This window comes from Denticeps clupeoides, chromosome 14, assembly GCF_900700375.1.
Source record: "Denticeps clupeoides chromosome 14, fDenClu1.1, whole genome shotgun sequence".
NCBI lineage: Eukaryota > Metazoa > Chordata > Actinopteri > Clupeiformes > Denticipitidae > Denticeps > Denticeps clupeoides.
Window position 1 is genome coordinate 12,865,672 of NC_041720.1, and position 21,647 is coordinate 12,887,318.

At 43.5% G+C, this 21,647-nt stretch overlaps 1 protein-coding gene across 4 annotated transcripts; it reads right to left on the minus strand.

Moving 5' to 3' along the window:
* Positions 1-1,498: 1,498 nt before the first annotated feature.
* ppp2r5cb (protein phosphatase 2, regulatory subunit B', gamma b) lies at positions 1,499-21,547 on the minus strand. Of its 4 annotated transcripts, XM_029002672.1 has the most exons (16): positions 21,382-21,547; positions 20,748-20,807; positions 18,745-18,907; positions 10,673-10,872; positions 9,364-9,474; positions 8,949-9,041; positions 8,716-8,846; positions 8,563-8,622; positions 8,284-8,392; positions 7,986-8,039; positions 7,730-7,900; positions 6,652-6,779; positions 5,607-5,708; positions 5,435-5,507; positions 4,185-4,301; positions 1,499-2,949 (listed from the first exon to the last, which is right to left on the minus strand). In XM_029002672.1, the coding sequence occupies exons 1-16, from the start codon at positions 21,415-21,417 to the stop codon at positions 2,815-2,817; spliced, it is 1,743 nt and encodes a 580-aa protein (XP_028858505.1). In that variant the 5' UTR covers positions 21,418-21,547; the 3' UTR covers positions 1,499-2,814. The 4 variants fall into 4 exon arrangements, with proteins under 4 accessions (XP_028858505.1, XP_028858506.1, XP_028858507.1 ...); XM_029002673.1 differs by lacking the exon at positions 4,185-4,301 and having other exon boundaries at positions 21,382-21,545; XM_029002674.1 differs by lacking the exons at positions 18,745-18,907; positions 20,748-20,807; positions 21,382-21,547 and adding an exon at positions 12,524-12,730.
* Positions 21,548-21,647: the final 100 nt, after the last annotated feature.

The following is a 21,647-nucleotide window of genomic DNA, read 5'->3' on the forward strand; positions in this document are numbered from 1 at the left end:
TGGCCACTCGTCTGAATAAATTTCTATACATTAGAACAAAAGTGAGTCCAGCAATTCAGCTTTAATCAATCGTTTTTCTGGCTTTGGTACTTCCTACAGCAGTATGAGCTCGGACACACACATACGAAGGAAGAAAAAGCAACCTTATACGTAATTCGGGATGAAAATATAAAACTGACATATTCTTTATTTACTGTAGAGATATACACCACTTGAGATTTGGAGAAAAGTACACACCAAGGCCAATACTCCTAACAGATGGCCTGAATTACAAATTCATATAAAATATTGGAACTTAAAAGTCTAAATAGTTCTAAAGCAAATAGTTACGCGTTGTGCCAAATACCAACTGTCTGCAGTTGCTGAGAGACTAGGATTCTGGATATTTTGTACAAAATATGAAATCTACCATTTAATAAAAGTACATGGTATGTACAATATTACACAAAGCCATTTAGTACAGAACATATACTAAAAGGTCACTTTGCAATATTGACCAAACGTCAACTTAAAAGTTTTCCAGAGCTGGAGAATGGAGAACGGTAGTAATCCAGGAGGGCAAATCGTAACATGGCGCGTAAACCAGTCGTCAGATTGTTGGTGTGCTACTCCAGGCAATTAAAAGCACCGACGATGCAGTCAGCTTGAGAGGAAGTAGTGACCTAAATGGTCAGGCGTAAAGAAGAGAACATGTGATAGCGGGGTTTACATTTGGACACGCGGATGTTTTTCAGGCAAAAAAAAAAAAAAAAAAAAAAAAAAAAAAAAGGATGAAAGACTAGAGAAGAAAAGGTTTTTTTTTTTTTTTTTTTACACATGAGCTCTATGAGAGTTCCAACCGGGCAACAGGGATGGAAGTTCAAACAATGGTTGAGAAGTGATTTAAAAAAAAAAAAAAAAAAAAAAAAGAAAAGAAAAAAAAAAAAGGAAAACTCTTAACGTAAAACAGAATCACTTTTTCAAGTGTACCAGGAAGTGCTTGTTGTCGGTTGTTCATGGGGTTTGATCAGTCAGTCAGGCAAGCAGAGCCAAAATAAATAAATAAATACCTAGCTTCTAGATTATAGATGTTCCATATTATAGATCCTCAGAGGGCATTTTAGAGATGGAAGCGGCTTGCACAGTGCACGTTAGGACCTTCCTGCTACTCATTTATATTGGAATAACATTGATTGGAGTGCCTTTTAATCAATCAATCAATTATAGGCTTGGAATTTACGTTTCGCAGTGAGGCAAAGACATCACCATCATCGAAGAAGACATATTAGACCCCCTGAGATGAGGGTTGATGGCAAAAGTGCTAACAGTTCTTCTGTCCAGGCCCCTTAGAGATCCTCCTGAACCACTGCGCCAGTCGAACCTCCGCAAACAAGAGGACCAAAAAAATAGCACTCATTTCAAGAGACTGAAGATGAAATGCTACATATGCTTATATTTATTTTATATTATATTTATCGTGGGTGGAGGGTGTCGAGGGGGAAAAATAAATAAATCAAGGTTAGAAGTCCAGATCATTTTACTGTTTACATAAAACACATGAAAGCAGAGCAGAATTCACTATGACAACAGAATAATAACGTTAATTGTTCATGTACATTTGCTTCATCTTGTCAGAAACCAAATAATGAAACAAGTACGTTCGATACTGGAATGCTGATCAGAGTAGTAGTGGTAGTAGTAGTATTATTATTATTATTATTAATAATAATAATAATCAATCATCATAACTAGAAGCATACCCGCATTTCCACTTGGACGCAGGCAGGCACAGCCATGATGCCAGAATAGAGGGGGAATTAAAAATAAGCCTAGTACATAATAATAATAATTATTATTGTTGTTATTATTATTATTACGTGCACCATTTACCATTGTTTGAACCAACATATGCCCTGGGTGAACATATATTGCCTTCAGTACATGTACAGCATTTAAAATATAATAGAAAGGAAAATGCATAAAATTGGCACTAAACGAAGTTTTTACAGAAGAACAGCCCGATGCAGGACCCCCGCTCTCCAACAGGCCAGAACATTTAAATACTTCAGAAAGAAAACGTGGAGAGAGGAAGAAACGGAAACAAGTCGCACTTTGCAGTCACTGCCACTCCCAGAAAAAAAAATCAAACAGTGAACAATCATCTGGTATCAAATCAAACGAATTTCATCAGAGGAGTAAAGCTTTGGTCGAGACGGCCATTTCAGGTTTCACCAAGGGGGAGAGAGAGCACGTTTCCAAACCGTGGCCTCCCCACTGTTTAAACCAGAAAAGCTTCACCCGGCGCGCGCGTGCGCGCACACACACACACACACACACACACACACACACACACACACACACACACACACACACACACACACACACACACACACACACACACACACACACACACACACACACACACACACACAATGGTACAGACATTGTAAGTGCATATGTGAAGAGAATTTTTCATGTTTGTTCTTTCTCCTTTTTAAAGATGGATCCGTGAAAAGATTCAGAACAGGCACGTGACAATGAGAGACGGGGAGGAAAAAAAAAACAAGGGGAATGAAAGAAAAAGTAGTACACAGTACAAAACAGAACACCTGAGAGCTTGGGAGAACGACCAGTGCATGGGAGGGGACGTGGGAAGGGGTCTGGTGGGGGCGGATCGCTGGCGCACTTATGGGGCGGAGCTTGGTGCCCCCGGATGCACCAGTCCTTCCTGTGGCGCCGCAAGCAGTTCTTTTTTTTTTTTTTTTTTTTTCTTTTTTTCGTCTTGTTCCGTTCCAGGGGCTGTTCTGTGCTCTGAGCCTCTTTGCACCGGGTCACTCAGTGCCCATCGTGAGTGGTCAACATGTCCTCCGCACGCCGGTGCAGCTCCAGGGCCTTCACCGTGGACATGTCCTGAGGCAGCTCCGACTTGCGCCGCATCAGGGGTCTCTCCCTGCGCGGCTCCCGCTGGATCTGGGGGGGAGGAGGCCAACGTGAGTATTAGTTAGGCTGTCCTAGTTAGGGTACCGGGCCACTGTAGCACCAATATACCACCATAACCACATATTTCAGTATCAGTCGTACGATGCCACCGTCTGCCGCTGCTTCTGTTTGTTCACTCCGAGACTCTGAATCAAGTGCGTAGACCACCGGCAGGCTCCACCTCTACAACTGTAGGACTTTTTCTCTTATTGGACAAACCATCACAAACCCTGCACTGACACCACTTGCAGGCTCAGTCTACCCTGGTAAACTTCCCAAGTTTTCTTCCTTTCTTTTTTTTCCCCTCTCTCCTAAAGTTTTGTTTTTTTGTGGAGTTTTTCCCTTGGCGTCTGATAAATTTAACACCACCATACTTTGCCTGCTTTAGAAGAAATTAATGTTGTTGTTGTAATTTTACCCAGAGAAGGCTGTACATGTAGCTCCCAGCTGTGCCCGTGTTCTCCTGTTCTCTCAATGTGTGTGTGTGTGTGTGTGTGTGTGTGTTGTCAGTTTATGTTCTGAACCTTGTCTAATTTCTGCACAAATTGCATGAAAATGTAAGTATTTTTATAATTTCTATCCAATTATAGCAATTAGAATGGATAAACAGAGGGCAGTAGGGTGAACGAGGGATTCATTAAAAATATCAAAAAATGACTATAAAGTGCACCTATAATTTATCCCAAATGTGGTCCTGAAGCGACCACAAGCGACATTTCTTTGATTTGACTAACTAGCTCCAAAATGAGAAACATGCATTTTAACTTGGTTACAGATGACACAATCAAACCTCCGTCTATTATGCAAAATCTTGCCAAATTCCTACCAGGACAGCTTTTCAACCAACAGAACAATGAAACACTCAGTAAAACAAATGTAAGTACTCCGAATCCATTCATCCAAGCTAGACCAGTCAATTAGCGTTTTTTTCTACTGCGCATGTTCACTCAGTAAAATCAAGCCTCAAAATACCATTGGTGGTAGTAGCCTAGTAGGCTACTAGTGGGCTACATGCACCTCTGAACCAGAAGACCACAAAGCCACAGGTTTAAACCCCACTTACTACCATTGTCTCCCTGAGCAAGACACTTAACCCCAAGTTTCTCCAAGGGGGGGGGGGGCTGTCCCTGTAAGTCGCTCTGGAGGAGGGCGCCTGATAAATGCCTGATTTAGAAATACACTGCTGCTAAATGGACCACCACTGCAGACACAGGCATCTGCATTACCTGAGTGGCTTCATCTTCTACTGTCTTTTTAAGCAATGCCACATCATCCATCAGTGGACCATCCATCTCCATGTCCACTGGACTGCTGATGCTGTCATAGTCCACGGACACCAGGAACTACAGGAGAACAAGACACACACGCAGAGTGTGAAAAACTAGAGCTAAAGGGGCACCTAAAGGGCACAATAAAGGATGAGAGAATTATTCCCACGTCATCCAAAGAGCCCTTGTCCCTGTCATGACTTAATCGAGTGTTGCTTTTGAACGTCACATGGCTAATTCCAAAACAGGATGTCCCTCGACCACCTACAAAGCTGCCTAGCATGCAGTTCATCAACCGGCCGACTGAGCTGATTCTATCCTGATATACTGACCAAGGACACCAGCTAGGAAAGTAGAGAGAGACGGATGTTGAACACCAGTTCAACAGGCAAAAAAATTCAAACTAAATTATCGCTGGAGGTTACATAGCCTGTCAAAAGCAATGTTTTAGAAGAGGAATGTAAGAACCATTAGACTGGGGTTAAGTATTCTAAAACAAGAGCACTGATAACCTGTCTGCGTGCTTTGGTATCAGATGTGTTCCAGAGATAATCGTAACAGGGATCATATTTGGGATGTCCAGTGATGACATTGCACTGAGTGTTGCCAGATTGGGCGGTAATGAAACAGTCAGGTACCTGGCAAGAATGCTTGCACTGGGCCAGTGTTAGGCTAGTGGTTAAGGAAATGGAAGGTTGTGGGTTCAAATCCCGAATCGCCATGGTGCCAAGGTACAGTCCCCACACACTGCTCCCCAGGCGCCTTTCATGACTGCCTCACCAAAGGTGATGGTCAAAAGCAGACTACCCATTTCGTTGTGTCACCGTGTGCTGTGCTGCAGTGTTTCAAAATGACAATCACTTCACTTTCACTGTGTATGACAGCAGTGGCTTTAAACAGTCTTAAATAACAAGGTGCGTGAGAGCAGTCAATCATCAACGTGGGCTCCTCCCTTTCACAATATAAAAAAAAAAAATGGCACCCAAACAAAAAGGGTAGATTGTTTCTCCTCTTTGAGACACAGACAACAGAGCAAGCAGTCCTTTCTTGTTAATATCTATTTGTGTAAATCCTGGAAACGTACTCCACCTTATAGTGAGCAAGCCCAACATGTCATGTCTATTATAGGGCTGTGAAAATAAAATTTGCGTGGTGTATTTAAAAAAAAAAAAAAAAAAAAAAAAAAAAAAAGATATTGCTTCCCTTACCTGAGGGTTTGCTTTGGCCAAGTTTTCGATTTTTATCCATGCCTCTTCTCGCTCTTTCCACTTGGCCTTTTCTCTGGAAAACATAAAACAATAGGAGCGTGAAATGGAGATGAGAGGGGAAAAAAAAATAAAAAATCAATTTGATTTTAGTAAAATCCTTGAAAGCTCATACTTATTCTTCTCTGCCCTGAACTGTTGGGTGCAGTCATCAAAGAGCTTCTGATTCATTTCCATAAAGAGTTTTAGGGCATTGTAAATCAACCCATGGATGGTCCTGTTCGGAAACAAATTTAGTTTAAGTTTAGTACAACCTACACAAGTGCCTCAGGTAGTGCAGCTCATCCAGGATGACATCAATGCAAGCTGTGGCAAGAAGGTTTGCTGTGTCTGTCAGAGTAGTGTCCAGAGCATGAAGGCGCTATCCGGAGACAGGCCAGCACATCAGCAGATGTGGAGGAGGCCGTAGGAGGGCAGCAACCCAGCAGCAGGACTGCTACCTCCGCCTTTGTACAAGCAGGAACAGGAGGAGCACTGCCAGAGCCCTGCAAAATGACCTCCAGCAGGCCACAAATGTGCATGTGTCAACTCAGTCAGAAACAGACTCCACGAGGGTGGTATGAGGGCCCGACCTCCACAGGTGGGGGTTGTGCTTACAGCCCAACACAGTGCAGCCAGTTTGGTATTTGCCAGAGAACACCATGACTGGCAATATCGCCACTGGCTCCCTGTGCTCTTCACAGATGAAAGCAGGTTCACACTTAGCATGTGACAGTGACAGAGTCTCTAGATGCCGTGGAGAACGTTCTGCTGCCTGGAACATCCTCCAGTATGACCGGTTTTGGCAGTGGCTCAGTAATGGTGTGGGGCAGCATAGGCCTCCATCTGCTCACCAGTGGTAGCCTGCCATTAGGTACCAAGATGAGATCCTCAGACCCCTTGTGTGACCATATGCTGGGGACGGTTGACCCTGGGTTCCTCCTAATGCAAGACAATGCTAGACCTCATGTGTCATCTGCTTTTAACAATCAGTGAGCATTGGGCAGCAGTGTGTGGGGACGGTGCTTTGCTCAGTGGCACCTCAGTGGCATCTCGGTGAATCGGGATTCGAATAGGCCACCACAGCCCCATAACGCATCATAGACATCTTTAAATATATTTAACATTATTTTTACTTATTTTTTTCCTCAAGCCATTCTGGTTGGGGAAAGAAAACTCACTTGTTCCAATGGGTTTTGGAGTTCCGGTACAGGGATGGGAACATGATGGGCAGTATCCGTGCAGCATTGTCACTTATCAGACTCATGATATACTCATTATTCCAGTAGTACAGTGCTCTCTCTGCGACCTATAAAGAGTTAGCTGCGTTAGCTAGTGACTGAAAACACTACATATAAAAGCATTCATTATTTATCATTAGCCATTCAAGTAAAAATGCACATGCAATTTAGAAATATCCACATCCTTTTGCTTTTATATCAGTCTTTGTGGTCCCCTAATACTGTATCTGAAGTCTCTTTACAAAATTCATCCTTGGTGCAGAATTGCAGCCAGTCACACTATTAGATTTCACCAGCATGTTGTGTAACCTTTCCCCTTATGAGTATATAAGGATAGAAATTCCAGATCAGGCCGTCTGAGCTCTCACTCTCCGAAGGTCGAAGCAGAATGACCAAAGCACTAATAGAAGACCTTTAACTGGTACAATTTCAGGCTATATTCATGACAAATGTAAAAAAAAAAAAAAGAAAAGTGCAAAATGCTGAGATGCATCATAAGTATAGTAATCTGCTATATACCTGCCTGCCTTGGAAAATCAACTATCGTGTGAGGGTTGCTCACGCTTTCACCACAAGGTGGCATTATTCCATGTGAAAATGCCTACGGCCATAACCTCAGTCTCAAGTCATAATGTCACATTTACATTTACAGCATTTATCAGACGCCCTTATCCAGAGCGACTTACAATCAGTACTTACAGGGACAGTCTCCCTGGAGCAACTTAGGGTTACATGTCTTGCTCAGGGACACAATGGTAGTAAGTGGGATTTGAACCCGGGTCTTCTGGTTCATAGGCGAGTGTGTTACCCACTAGGCTACTACCACCTTACATTTATGAGATTTTGGGGTCTTGTGGTTCTGGTTCACAGGTCAGTGTCAAACATTTGCACCAAGACCAGACAAAGAGTGTGGACATGTTGCTAATGTGTTGATATAAAAGTTGAAAGATTGAGTTGTGCCACCTTTACTACTACAGGAGTGTATGGTTTCATGTCTATGAAACAACGTCACAATTACCTGGAAATGCGGACTGGAGACACACTTGGCAAGCTGTCTGAAGAGGGGCTCCATGACTTTGACAAACTCAGAGGGTTCAATGACATCCAGGATCTCCTCAAGCTCATTCAGAAACATGACTTCCTTTGGGCTATGAGTCTTTGGCCAGTACTTCAAAAGAGCCATAACCACCTGGAGACAGAGACCAACTGGTTCAGTCCATACAAATGATTATAATCAAGAGAGTCTGAAAACTTATTGAGGGAATGCCATTTACCGGCTCTGTTAGTGTGCTGTCCTTCTCTAAAAACTGAACCACACAGTAAGCCAGCTGAAATAAAGATTTAAAAAAAAGATTAAAAAGTCATTAGATACAAGAAACATTTACCCTTCCCCCTCCACCTGATCGTACTTCATTTGAGAGCAGCTGACAATAAAAGGCGAACTGGGGGCAGTAATGCTGTTATAGGGGTGATCAGGGTGCCTGTGACTGAGATGTACGTCTCACGTGCTTTAAAATGTACTAACTGGCAATAGTGCAGACTGTAATGTTGTATACTGGACTGATGACATACCTGTGGGTGGTAAACACTAAGAGACTTGACTTTATGTAAAGGCAGCAACACTTTCAAAAGGAAAATCTTGTGCTCTTCTTTCAATGGTAAGGCAAACCCATTGATTATGCTGTAAAATATTGGAGGAAAACAGACTAAATAGTGATGACAATGGAGTGATGGAATAAAATACCTTCTTTTTCTGGCAGTACCAGTCGTTTTAATTAATGACACACACACACACACACACACACACACACACACACACATATATATATATATATAAAAATGAAACTTCACCTTCCTAAAATTTCCAGTAATTCTGCTATTCCATTATGATGCTCTGTTTCATAGATGAACCTAGAGGGAAAAATGTGTTGCACATTTGAAACCAGTGAAAGGAAATTGCAAAGACCTGTCAAATATCTCAGGTACAGCACACCAAACACCTACCTATAGAAAATATTATTGATCTGTTTCCTGATGTAGGCTCGAAGGCCAAGGAATTTTCCATAAATACGATGTAGGGTGGTCTTCAGGAAGTCTCGTTCTCTGGGGTCCTCACTGTCGAAGAGCTCTAAAAGCTGAAATCAGAAACAAATTCACTTGCTTGTTTCTTATAAACTATATGAACACTGACATTAATATGTTTCTTTTTAAAAATCTAAAAATATTTAACAACATACCTGCATTACAAACTTCTGATCTATGTACTTCTTGGCTATGTTTGGCTGGAAGTCTGGAGATTCCAAAAACCGAAGGAAAAATTCATAGACGAGCTGCAGAAAGAAAAGCAACAACTAAGAATAGAGCAGTGACAAATATAATGAATTTCATTGCTGGCATTATATTTTTAACCATATTATCATGGTAAAAATGGATCAGTCAGAAATTTGCATACCTATTATCTAAGTTATTCTTAAATTCTGCTTTTTTTTTTTTTTTTTAAATAATGACTGAATTGGTTATAAAGGATTTATTTACATGTCAGGCTTCTGTAATGAGATTATTTTATGTTTGCAGTGTACGACACTAATATTAACATCATACATATATAATTCATACAATCCCATCACAGATTTATGGCAGCCATTAACGTGCCTGTAAGTGGGGCCAGGCAGCTTCCAATGTGGGCTCATCTTCTTCGGGGTCAAATTCCGCTCCTGTGGGATTAGACGATGGTGGTAGTGTCCTGAACATGTTAACTGCAAACTGTGGGGGAGAGAAGAAAAGAAAATAATTAAATGTTCTAAACAATTTTTTTTAACTGAGCAATTGATCAAAATATGAGCAGGGTGTCAAAGAAAAGATCACTTTGCTCATCGATCAACATTCTCCTGCTCAATGTAATAACCGCTTTGATAAATCAAATAGATTATAAATTACATTTTTGAAATTAAAAAAATAAAACCAAGATACAAATCAATCTCTGCTAACATGTTTTTTCCCCCCTGTATTTTACACACACACACACACACACACACACACACACACACACACACACACACACACACACACACACACACACACACACACACACACACACACACACACACACACACACACACACACAGCAGCAAGAGAAGCTTCAATCCCCAAAGCTGAAAAAGGGGCCAGTGTAAGGACAGCTAGGTCAGAGGCAGATCTTGGGAGTTTTTTTAGGGAACACGGTAGTTAGTATCCACCAAAAACCACCAAAGGAAAGATGTCACAGAGCCACTGAGCACCTTAAGCGTCTCTGAGAAGTGCTGGAAAACCTAGTCCAAATCTATAGAGGTCTCAGCATGTACCCTGCACGACTTGATCTGCTGCTGACATCTTGGTGCCAGATACCACACTGCTGACTGGAGTATGAATAATATGCGTAACATGGCGCACGCTACAGTATTGTTACATGTGAAAACACGCCGATTTGCACGGTACTGATTGAAATAAATAAAAAAAAAAAAAAAACAAGGAGCTGAAGCAGCACTTCGGCACAACCGCCTCACAGCTGGAGTGACCATGTAAGCACAAGTGCTCACCGTTTCAGACATTTAATACAGAGTGGGGGCAGAGGGGACAACGTGGGTCAGTTACGCACCATGTGACAGGGTTTGTATACTCTTTCATGTGTCGGATGATTAAAGATGCTACTGAAATGTTTATTTACAGCTGCAGATGTTATGTCACGAGTCTTTACAGGATCCAACTTCCAGTCGACACGTAAACAGTGGTAGTGGCTTTAACAGGCAGAAAAATGTCCTTATCAAACAACGAACAATTATTTATGTAGAGAACATTGTTTGGTGCAACACAAAGGTTTTGGAAGCACCCTCGCCAATTAATTTTTTTTTATTTATGTCCCAAATTATCATCTCCTGGACAACACGGGTTTAACGTGGGGGCTGCTATGCAAAGAATCTCTTACCATGTGCACCACTTCGGGGTAGATGGGCTCTGTGATGACATTACGGTTGTGTGTGATGTACTCCACCATCTCACTGAGAGCCGCCCTCTTCACCTCTTTCCATTTCAGGTCGCTCAGGGGGTCCGACACGAAGTCGAAAAGCACACAGCACTGCCGCAGCTTTTGCACAAACAGCTTCTCCTGCTCCGCCAGTGGAACATCTACACACAATGAGAAGAACAACAAATTAGGAATATTAGGGGTGTCTGAGCTCCACACATGACAAATTCTGGCCTGGAAGCATGTGTTGTTGCTGCATACACTGCTATATGTATGAAGGGTCTTTTTTTTTTTTTTTTTTAAACTGTTCACTGACTAATAGTTACTCAAGAACATGTGTTTCAGTAACATTTTGTCATTGTCAGCAATGCGATGGACGCTATTTTGCCAATAATTAGCCTCCCTTGTTCACCCCACAACTTCCTGCACAGGTTCGCTAGCCTCAGCGCAGGATCTGGTTACCCCAGACGACTTCAGTTTCTTTACACACTTAAAATATTAAGGGACAGGGTGTGTGTACAAGATAGATGTTGGCATGCTTTAAATAACATCACGTTGCCATGCGAAGGCATGTTAGAAGGGCACAAGTACATTTAAATTTTACGTTTCAGAATATCAGTGACTGGAGAAGTGAAGTTTGCTTTTTGTAGTGTGGAATAAATCCACCGTTATTTAGGTGAAGACTGTGTGTGTGTGTGTGTGTGTGTGTGTAAAGAAGCCCTCTATGGATGTATTCGGTCTGAAACTGGTCTGAGTACCCACTCCCCCCCCAAAAAAAAAAAAAAAAAAAAAGTTCACACGCAAACAGCAATATTAGGGTGGAGTAACACGCACAAGGCGCAAAGTTCCACAAGCACGTGAAAAGGTATTCAAGGTGCTCTCAAACACAGATTCAAAATAAAAATAAATCTCCAAGGCAACACTGCAACGATCGCGCGTTGTGCAAGGCAGCAAAGAATGTGGCTGAACACAGGAACAGTGTGGGTTTTTAATTCATGAAAAATGTTTAAATATTACACCCTATCATTTACGGTCAAACTGTCACTGTCAAAGTCCAGCAGATGTCTGTCTGGAACAAATGTTTGAAAATGAGCCAGAAGGAAAGTGGAACACAGTAAAACATTTCAAAAGAATGTATGAGTTTACATACAAAAAAAACCCACAAATAATCGATCGATTTTTAGACATTTTGTGAACTGGCACAGGAACAGGCAAGTGTGTATGTTTTAACTTCCTCACCCTGTACATCACGCCATGTAGCCTTCACCTTCAAAATTTTACGTCAATACCAACAAATCCCGTAAGTTAAAAAAAAACAAAAAAAAAAAAAAAAAAACACCACTGGAGCCAACGTGACATGAGGCTCTCAGGATGACAACACGTACACACACCAGCACAGAGACACACACGCGACACTTCGCCAGGCCGTGGCCTCACTTCCTTCATCTTATTTCAGGGAGGGGGTTCACTCGTAAAAAGGTGTTTTCCGCTCGCAAAGTGTCTTCCTCTGTATCTGTGTGTGTGTGTGTGTGTGTGTGTGTGTGTATATATGCTACAGAACTGAGCTTCCCTCATTTACTGCCTCCGTTTAGAAACTCACTGAGGCCGGTGGCTTCAATTACAGAACACGATCCCCCCTCGCCGGAGCCTTACTTATTATTTAACAGATAATAAGTAGAACAGAGAGGCCCAAAAAAAATTAGAAAAACAATGAATGAACCCAAAGTGAACGTCTTTTAGGAGTGCTGAAGGCAGCGTTCTACACCCTACCCCCCTACATGAACAACTGAGACAGAACAGCAAGCAGCTCACCTCTAAAGTGCATGAGGGCCACGGGCTGAAAAGGCCCGTTCGAGTTCGGCGCGTCCAACACCATCTCGCTGGCAGCTTTATTACATGTCAACATCTACGTGCTCGCTTGGGACGGGGGGACGCAGCAGGCTACGTCGAGGTGCCAGCCTCCATTTTAGCAAAACACTCTCAGCAGAAAATGAAGCTCCCCTGCTGCCGCTGGAGGGAACAAGCTAGGTAGTGATGTCATCCGGTCAATGCGCTGTGCGGATTGGCTCCCTCAGGTCACGTGACCGCAGTGCTAACAATGCAAGCGGGAGAAGTTGCCAATTGGCTGGAGGAATGGAGATGGGGAGGAGCCTCAAAAGGACAACCTTCCCTGCACAGATGGACTTCCTTCAAGAAAATAATGCACAGGATTCTACATGGAAATAAATAAGATTAAACATGTAAATAATAAATAAATAAAGTGTGATATATCAAACGAAAAATAATTAAAAGCACTGATTTACCTGCATACATCTATACCCAAATGAATCTACAAAGCAAAGTTATCGGATCCCACACTATTGGCAAATAAAAAAAATAAATAAAAAAATCCCAGAAAATGAAACTATGCAAATAACCTGGCATACACCCAATCACAATATTACTACATCCCCAAACACTTCTATATGGTATTCTATAAGATTGTATTCATTATACATGGTAGCATGTGTTAATAAATAACAGGTCTTAATGATACTGGTGATATGAAAATAAAAATACTTTTGCTAAATAAACTAATTGTGCGCTGCCACCAAACTCAGGGCGAAACCCTGAGAACAGCACAAGTCAACTGACCCCTGTCTTGGGGGAAAAAGGCTCTTAAGATAAAGGATCCTTTCTAATTTTGACTCGAGTCATGTGGCTTAGAAACATGTAAGAGGGCTGTTGTTCCCCTGACACAGACTAAGCAGACCCGCGATTATCTATCTATCTATCTATCGCACTGATATACACACACAGAAGTTTATTTTTAACCATGTTACTTCAGTCTGCACGACACAACTAAAGTTAACATGCAAGTGTTTGTGCGTTCCAAACCTGGCAACAAACTGCACTGCCCATTTAGTAGAAAACTAGTCAAGCACCTGATAAATATATTCACAGCATTTTTGGTCATTTTATATATAGATGAAACTGACCAGGATAACTATGTTAAAATGGTGGAAAGCAGACCCTGCAATTGCAATTAAGACATGCCTCAGCAAAAATACAAACAGAAGATGGAGCCCGAAAGCACCAGGACTCTACCAGCAGAGGGAGATACAGTCACATGGAATGTCACAATGTGCTCAAATATGAATCAATGGGCCAACAGACGCATCCTACATCCCATTCCAAACATGGTGCTGAAAACAGGTCTCGTACCATCATGGAGAAATCTAAAGAAAGCAGGTAGCCCTCACGCATTGGCTGACTCCGATGGTGCTGTACTGCTTCTACACATTCTATTTTGTTAGACAAGAGCAACTTAAACACAACTGAGCAAAGCTGTAATATTAGATTTCCATAGGACATTGTGCGCATCTTTCATATAATAAATGCTGAGGCAGTGGTGGCCTAGCGGGTAAGGAAGCAAGTCTCGTGACCAAAGGGTTGTGAGCTCAAATCCCAAACTATAAAAAGGTGCCACTGAGGTCCCTTTGAGCAAAGTACCGTCCCCACACACTTCTCCCCGAGTGGGCGCCTTGTTGCACCTAACGAATTTTCAACACCATCGCATTTAACAACGCACATTTACAGGTTCACTTTTTCCACACTGTCTATATAGGTCAACATTGACTTGTAAGTGATTATGTTAACCAGATCGATATTTAAAATTCTTTATTTGAAGCAAAATTGTCCAAGAAATGTAATATATAGAAGATATGTGAAATTAAAACAAGATTCATTTAAGGGTTTACACTACTATCTTGGTCTGATGTTCTGGAGAGGGGACACTTGGCTGCATGTAATGTGTGATATGTGTTATAGATGCATTGTACCTTTTCAGCATTTAAATTGTACTCGGGCCAAATTCAGCCCTGGCGCAGAATTACAGCCACTTTCAGACCCACAATGAGATTTCCCCAGGACACACATTTTGGCATCTGTAGTTTGAATGATAATAAGGAGGAGAGAGGCGGGATACGTTGACACCACCATTCAACAACTACAATGTTTGGTGCAGACAGGTCTTTTTCAGAAATTTCATTAACCCAACTGCTTCGTCACAGGCTGACTCATATATATATATATACACGCTTATTTTAATACTTTGCACGTTTGGAATCCATGACAGTCAGTGGAGCTAATTTTTTTGATGGAGGGGATGGAAATTCCTTTTCCTATTATTACGACATAACTGGGCATAACCATCTGAGCTGCAGCTCTCTGAATCAAAGTGCCAAAGTGCTATTGCCATTTCTAGCCACGTTAGGACCATGGACAGGTTAGTTAAAAATCTGTACTTGTTGGGCTAATTTTAAAGTCTGATTAAAGCTCTAAATCGTGGCTGCATTTGTCTATCTGGGTCCAGGCTGCTCACCTCTCTGACAGCAACATGCGCACTTCCAGGCACACAGGAATATCTGGACCACGGCCAATCAAAGGCAGGCCCCGCCTTTCACAATCTCTGATAGATTTAGATTACGACTGGTGCATTGTAGAGCCCTGCAAATTTCATTGTGTGCACCACGTGCTGTGGATCACAATGACAATAAATCACTTGCAAAATAAGAGACTAGGACTGGCCCATAAGATAATCAATACTGTCATTACTTTTCCCTTTTTTCCCCCCCTCAGAGTTGACTAACAAATACTCAAAGTTCCTCAAAAACCAAAACCAAATCATTTAAAAGGCTGGTAACAAACACACATGATTACAATTTTGCATGCTCAGAATATCCCATCGCTTTTATTGTTTTCTCCTTTTGGAACAACCCGTGCACAAAACACTTGGCTAAATACACAATAGACTTCAGAATAATTTTATGGCAATGTATTTATGCTACAAAAGTATTCTAAAAAAAATGGCTAATAAATTGAACTGTGATTTGGACTGAATACAGAAAGCCCGTTTTTTTCTAAAGCTCCTTCACCATCTGTCTCCATCTTTGTCTCTTAACGGTGTTAAAAATGCATTTTGTACACATTAATTCAACATACAAAAGGGTTTACATGGGTATAGTTCAATCCATGTCATGACGCAAAACCCCTCCGGTAAAGACTATGGCACCAGTCTACCATGCCTAGTCCATCCAGAATATTTCTGCATCAGAAAGGAACACGATAACTTCCATAGTGCTTGCCTCGCAGTGGGTGCTGAGGGACTTGGATTTTTCAGAGCCATACCCAAGTGCTTCCAGGGCCCTACCTTCAAACTGTGAACCACTTTCACAGCTCCCCTGTGGCTGCAGGAGGCTGATCATGGGCCATCTGACGCGGACAGGCTTCCCACCTCACTCATCTTCCAAGCTGGTCTACCGAAGACAGTTCTACCCCTGGTCCCCTCCCATCAGGAGGAAACGCTTTTTTAGGTGTGAACAAACGCCACCAATTTCAGTTTGGCATTTAGAAAAGCTAAGAGGACGTTGGGGTCTTAGTGCCACCCATTTCAAATGATTCACGGACCTGAGACTATCTGTCCTGCACCACCACGCCGGGAAGGGACATCCCCCGCAGTTTTGTGGTCAGCACACTTACGTTGACCATGCTGACTCACAGCCGCGCTGCAAGGCACACCTCAGACGGCATCAAGTTCGCTGATGACACAACTGCGGCGGGCTTATTCTGCAACAGTGACGAGTCAGCGCACGGGACGGAAGTGCAGCGCCATGCTGCACAGGAAATAAAAGTCCTCCCTGAACACCCACAAAGCTGCTGCTGCTGCTGACTTCAGGAAGGGCCCATTCAGCCCACGCACCACTGCCATTGATCGGTGTGTGGAAGAGACAGCTGGACATTATATGTGCCTGATCGAACCACAGGGAGTTTAAAGAGAAATGTTCTCCCCCGAACGCCTGGTTGCACCGTTGACACCATTTTCTTTTTAGTTGCACCACTGAGAAATAGGGTCACACTCTAGAGCCCTGGTTGGGTAAAGTCACTTCCAATATGTCTTTGGAATTTACAGATATAAAATCACCAGAACTGATCACCCAGGAGTATGAATGTATCCCCCCCCCCCCTTCCAAACTGAACATGCAGATCGATTATAAGCACTTTCATTCAGGCATTCTGATTGACAAACTATAGAATGTGATGTTAGCCAACACCATCTCTGCATGCTGCTACTATATGTCATTTTATACAGACACACACACACACACACACACACACACTACATTTACATTTGTACCATTTATCAGACGCCCTTATCCAGAGCGACTTACAATCAGTAGTTACAGGGACAGTCCCCCCCTGGAGACACTTAGGGTTAAGTGTCTTGCTCAGGGACACAATTGAGGTAAGTGGGATTTGAACCTGGGTCTCCTGGTTCATAAGCGAGTGTGTTACCCACTAGGCTACTACCGCCCCGCCACGACTCCAAATTAGTTAGGGATATTGTGAGAAACTTACGTATGTCATACATGGGTGTTTTCCATGTAATGGTCTCGTTGTGTATAGGTGTGCCTTATATTTGGACCAATGCCAAGGTCACTTAACGGACGAGCAGAGTCACCTGGCCCTGGCGCGCCAACGGGTCGGTGGCAGGCAGTCAGATGACATCGTTATGCAACTGCCCCACAGATGCAGGCCAGTTTACCAGATGCGAGGGTACCAGGGTCTCCAGCAAGCCATTTGCAACCGACTCCACCGCTTTGGCTTGAATGCCAGACGATCGTTGAAGGTGACTCCACTGACAGCAAGACACCGCAATGAGCACAAGACCATGTGACCTGGACAATGCAGCAGTGGTCTGCCATCAGGTGTCTGGTGATCTTGCACAATGTCACTGGAGAAGGCGAGGTGAGCGATACGCTGATGTCAACATGGTCCCCAGTGTGGAGGAGGTGCAACAGTCTGGGCAGGCATCACTAGTCAGTGCAAAACCAATTTGGTTGTTGTACATGGCTCAGTTACTGCATGTTCTTACCCCAGAGACATCATAGAACCCATCATCATCCCCCAATTCCGCCAGCACACCCCCAACTTTCTGTTCATGGATGATAATGCTCCACCACATCATGGCAGAATAGTCACAGCTCGACTTCAGGAAGTTGGGGTGCCTCATATGGTACGGCCATCAATGTCCCCTGACCTGAACCCCAAAGAGTACGTCTGGGACCAGTTGAAGCAGATACTGAATGATCGTTCCCAACCCCCACGTGACCTTGCAGAACTGGATGTAGCACTTGTGGAAGAGTGGAACCCATTGCCTCAGAACAACATCATGAAACTAGTGAGGAGCATGAGACGTCGCTGTCAAGATGTCATTGTGGCAAATGGTGGAAACAGCCGCTACTGACATTGTACGTTTTTGTTATTTAGGGCTATCATGTAAATAACATGAAAATCCTTACAGCCACATTAAAAACACTGTAGTAACGAGTTTAAAGTCTCCACCTCAAACCTACTGAGAACCTATAAACCAAAACCGAACCTGAAGAAACTGAAGCTTTTCTCAGAGAGACTGACCATGCAAGTGTCAAAAATCAATTTGCTCTCTTTCATTTAAATAGAGTTGTGCTAAATACATCCTTAAAACTGAAGTCAGGAAACTGAGAATCTCCATTCAGGCATGATGACTCAGTGTCTAATGAAAACCGCAATATTTCAATTTTTTGTACAATAGCTGTAGATCGCTGTGTTTCCTCTTTGAGTAGAAAGTGTCAAACTAAAAGTAAAGTGAGCTCATACAGAAACAGCCACATAATTCATCTGGGCCAAATGACCAATGTTTGAAGAGGAGAGAAAAACTTTGGATGTATTCTACAATTGCTACACACACCTTACTTCAAATTAACTTCCTGCTCTTAGTCTGTCGTTCTATTACCATTCATAACCGTTTGTTGGTTAATGCGATGATGATCTATTCCCTGCGTTAACATGTTCTTAATGTGTGATGTGCTGAAAGGTCATTTTAAACCGTGTCACCCTGAGGCACACTAATAATACATGACACACTTTCTGATCGTGCCTGATCACCAGCATTTCCTGAAGAACACACTGCCTGTGTGTGTGAGCATTTTGGGGTGCACGGGAAGAGCGCTCACCTTTGAAAGCAGGTAGTTTCTGCAGCTCCCGGTTGTTGCTCAGACTGAAGCGCGATGAGCTCTGCCTCTTCTCCTTTTTGACAGGCGTCTGGGGTCCACTCTGCTTCCCCTTCAGCAGCTGCGTGGTGGGTGGAGTGCTGTTAGTGCCCTTCCTGTTGGAGACCTGTGGAAAAAGGAGAAGACAATGACCGCTCAGATAGTCAAACAGAGACACCGAGGGAAGGACAGGGGAGGAAAAAAAAAAAACAGAGGGATGAATAGAACAGTAATGAAAAGCAGATCTTCTCTGGCCGTGCTGAAGTTCAAAATGTCAGGAATGCTACGAGTGACCCATAAGACACCAAGCCTGCAGAGAACCTGTTCTTCAGCACACGCGTCCAGCGCCACGGCTCAGAGCAGCTGCGAGTTTACGGCTGCCGAGCCAGACGGGCAATGAGCCAATTAACCAGAACGCTTTTGTCGAGGAGAATTTGGAGTGTGAACCAAAGTCCCTGTCCGCACGAGAACGCTTCTCCTCCCTGGTCTCACATCCAAGTCTTTTTTATTAGAAATGTGCACTGGGGAGAGAATTTCTTGTATTTGCTTTATGAGGTCCTGCAGCTGCCGAACCTCATACAACCGCGAACGTGTGTTCTCTCTCGTTCGCTCTCGTTCGCTCTCTCTCTCTCTCTCTCTCTCTCTCTCTCTCTCTCTCTCTCTCTCTCTCTCTCTCTCTCTCTCTCTCTCTCTCTCTCTCTCTCTCTCTCTCTCTCTCTCTCTCTCTATATATATATATATATATATATATATATATATATATATGGGGTTATAGGTCAGGATAATGCATTTTCCAAAGTCAAAGACGTGCCGCAAGCTTCTTTAATATGGAATTCAGCAACCGTGGCCCTGTGGGCTCAGCCTGGACCACGGTGTGGCCAATTCCCAAAAAAAGGAAAAGGCCTTTACTGCTAATCACCACAAATATGAAATTTGAAACAAAAGACGACATTTTTGGATGCTCAGTGACTAATCGGCAAACCGAATACTTTGTTGCATCATCCCAAGCTTTCCAATCATTCTCCACTCTAATTCTTAGGTCGTGCTGGGCCCTAATGGCCTACAGCAAGTTTTCTTCTGTTCACATGTAGTTCACACTGTGAAAGATCAGTGCACCTAAAACTCACAGAGGTTCACGCAATATGTTCAGTGCCTGTACTTCAGTGCCAGACCGGCTCCAGGCCTCCTTGGAGTTTGGCCAGCCAGTCAAACGGTCCATACACAATCCTGAACAATCTGAACGCATGAGACGTAACAATTTAACACAGTAAAATTCCTGGGGAGTGAGAATTAATGGTGGCTAGCCACCAAGCTCTTCACCATTCAAAAGACCGAAACATATTTAATGGTCGGCCGGCCAGTTATTTGCCCTTAAAATGAAGTAATAGACATCAGATGTTGTATATTATATATATAAGAATATACATCTGCAATACATGACGATGCGTACTACATAATTTTAATAATACTGGACCATTTATCTTGCTGCTATCAGGACAATAACATTGTCCACCTTAACAACCTCATCCATGTTGGTTCAGGACGACTCTCTTGGGTTTGTTAATCCCCCAATGTTAAGTCAGTAACATCAGGGATGACTCCCCTTTTTTCCCCATTAGAAAATGCATAGAAAGTAACCCACGGTGGGGACCTAATTTGGAATAAAAACCATATAGATTAGTCAAAAAAAATACATGTTATGGTTGGCTAGGTTATATAACGTATTACAAGTTGTTTTCTGCATATAGAAATCTGCATTTGCCTCTCTTTTGTGAATTCAACATTTCCTTTTTTCTTTTGGGCTATTTTTGAAAAAAATTTTGGAGATGCGTCAAAGTATGAAGAGCAAACTTTTTTTTTTTTTTACTTAATATTAAGACTGCTTCGCCTTCGCCGATCTCTTAATGTGTAAAACGTATGAATGAAGGCGGTGGACCCGGCGACGCCGCCAGACTGAAGAGATTTACCTCGTGTTCTGCATTATCTTGTCCGCCCGTTTTGCCAACTTTTCCAGACTTCGGAGATTCCTGCAGCCAGAAGAAGGAGAGAGAGAGAGAGAGAGAGAGAGAGGAGAGAGAGAGAGAGAGAGAGAAGGAGAGAGAGAGAGAGAGAGAGAAAGAGAGAGAGAGAGACGGCGTTTAGCGGACCAGAAGCGGACATGGCTTCACCTGCACCTGCTGGCGACGGACGTCTCGTCCTCCTCGCAGCGTTCACCACACTCCGACGGGCCAAATCATCTGTAAAGACGCGGAACATCTCGTCCTCGGTCCTGTCCGGGAGGTCGGATCCCCCGCGACCGAGCAGCTAACACGGCTTTAGCAGCGCCGTGCTAGCAGGTGGCTAGCGGCTGTAAGCAGGATGCCCGCCGGTCTAAAACGTTAACCGAGCGAGTCGCTTTCCAGCGGGGGGGGGGAATAAACTCTAAACGCCCCCGTTCCGCAGCTTAACGCGCTTAATGGCGCCGAATTAAACGCTGGTGTGAAGTTGCCTGTCAGCCCGTCGCTGACGGGTGGGGAGCGTCGGCAGCCCTAGCGGTTAGCCGCGCAGGGACGCCGGGGTTCGGGAAGAGGTTCGCGGGCGTGGCGGCGGCGGCGGCCGAACCTTGTCCTTTTTCGGTTTGTTAGGCATCGCATTCATGTGTCCGTCCTCTTCCCCCTTCTCGCACTTCGGCTCGGATCCCGGTCCCGACTAAACTCTCTCCGACTGCGGCGGACTCGCCTCTCCTTCTCCCCCCCACCCACCAACGCTGTCAGGCAGGGCGCCGCGCCACGTGACCCGGGGCTCCGCTTCAGCCAAGTCTCGCGTTGGAGAGCCGGTCGAAACGGGAAATGCGGCGTCTTTTGTTGCGCTACGTAGACACGTGTGCT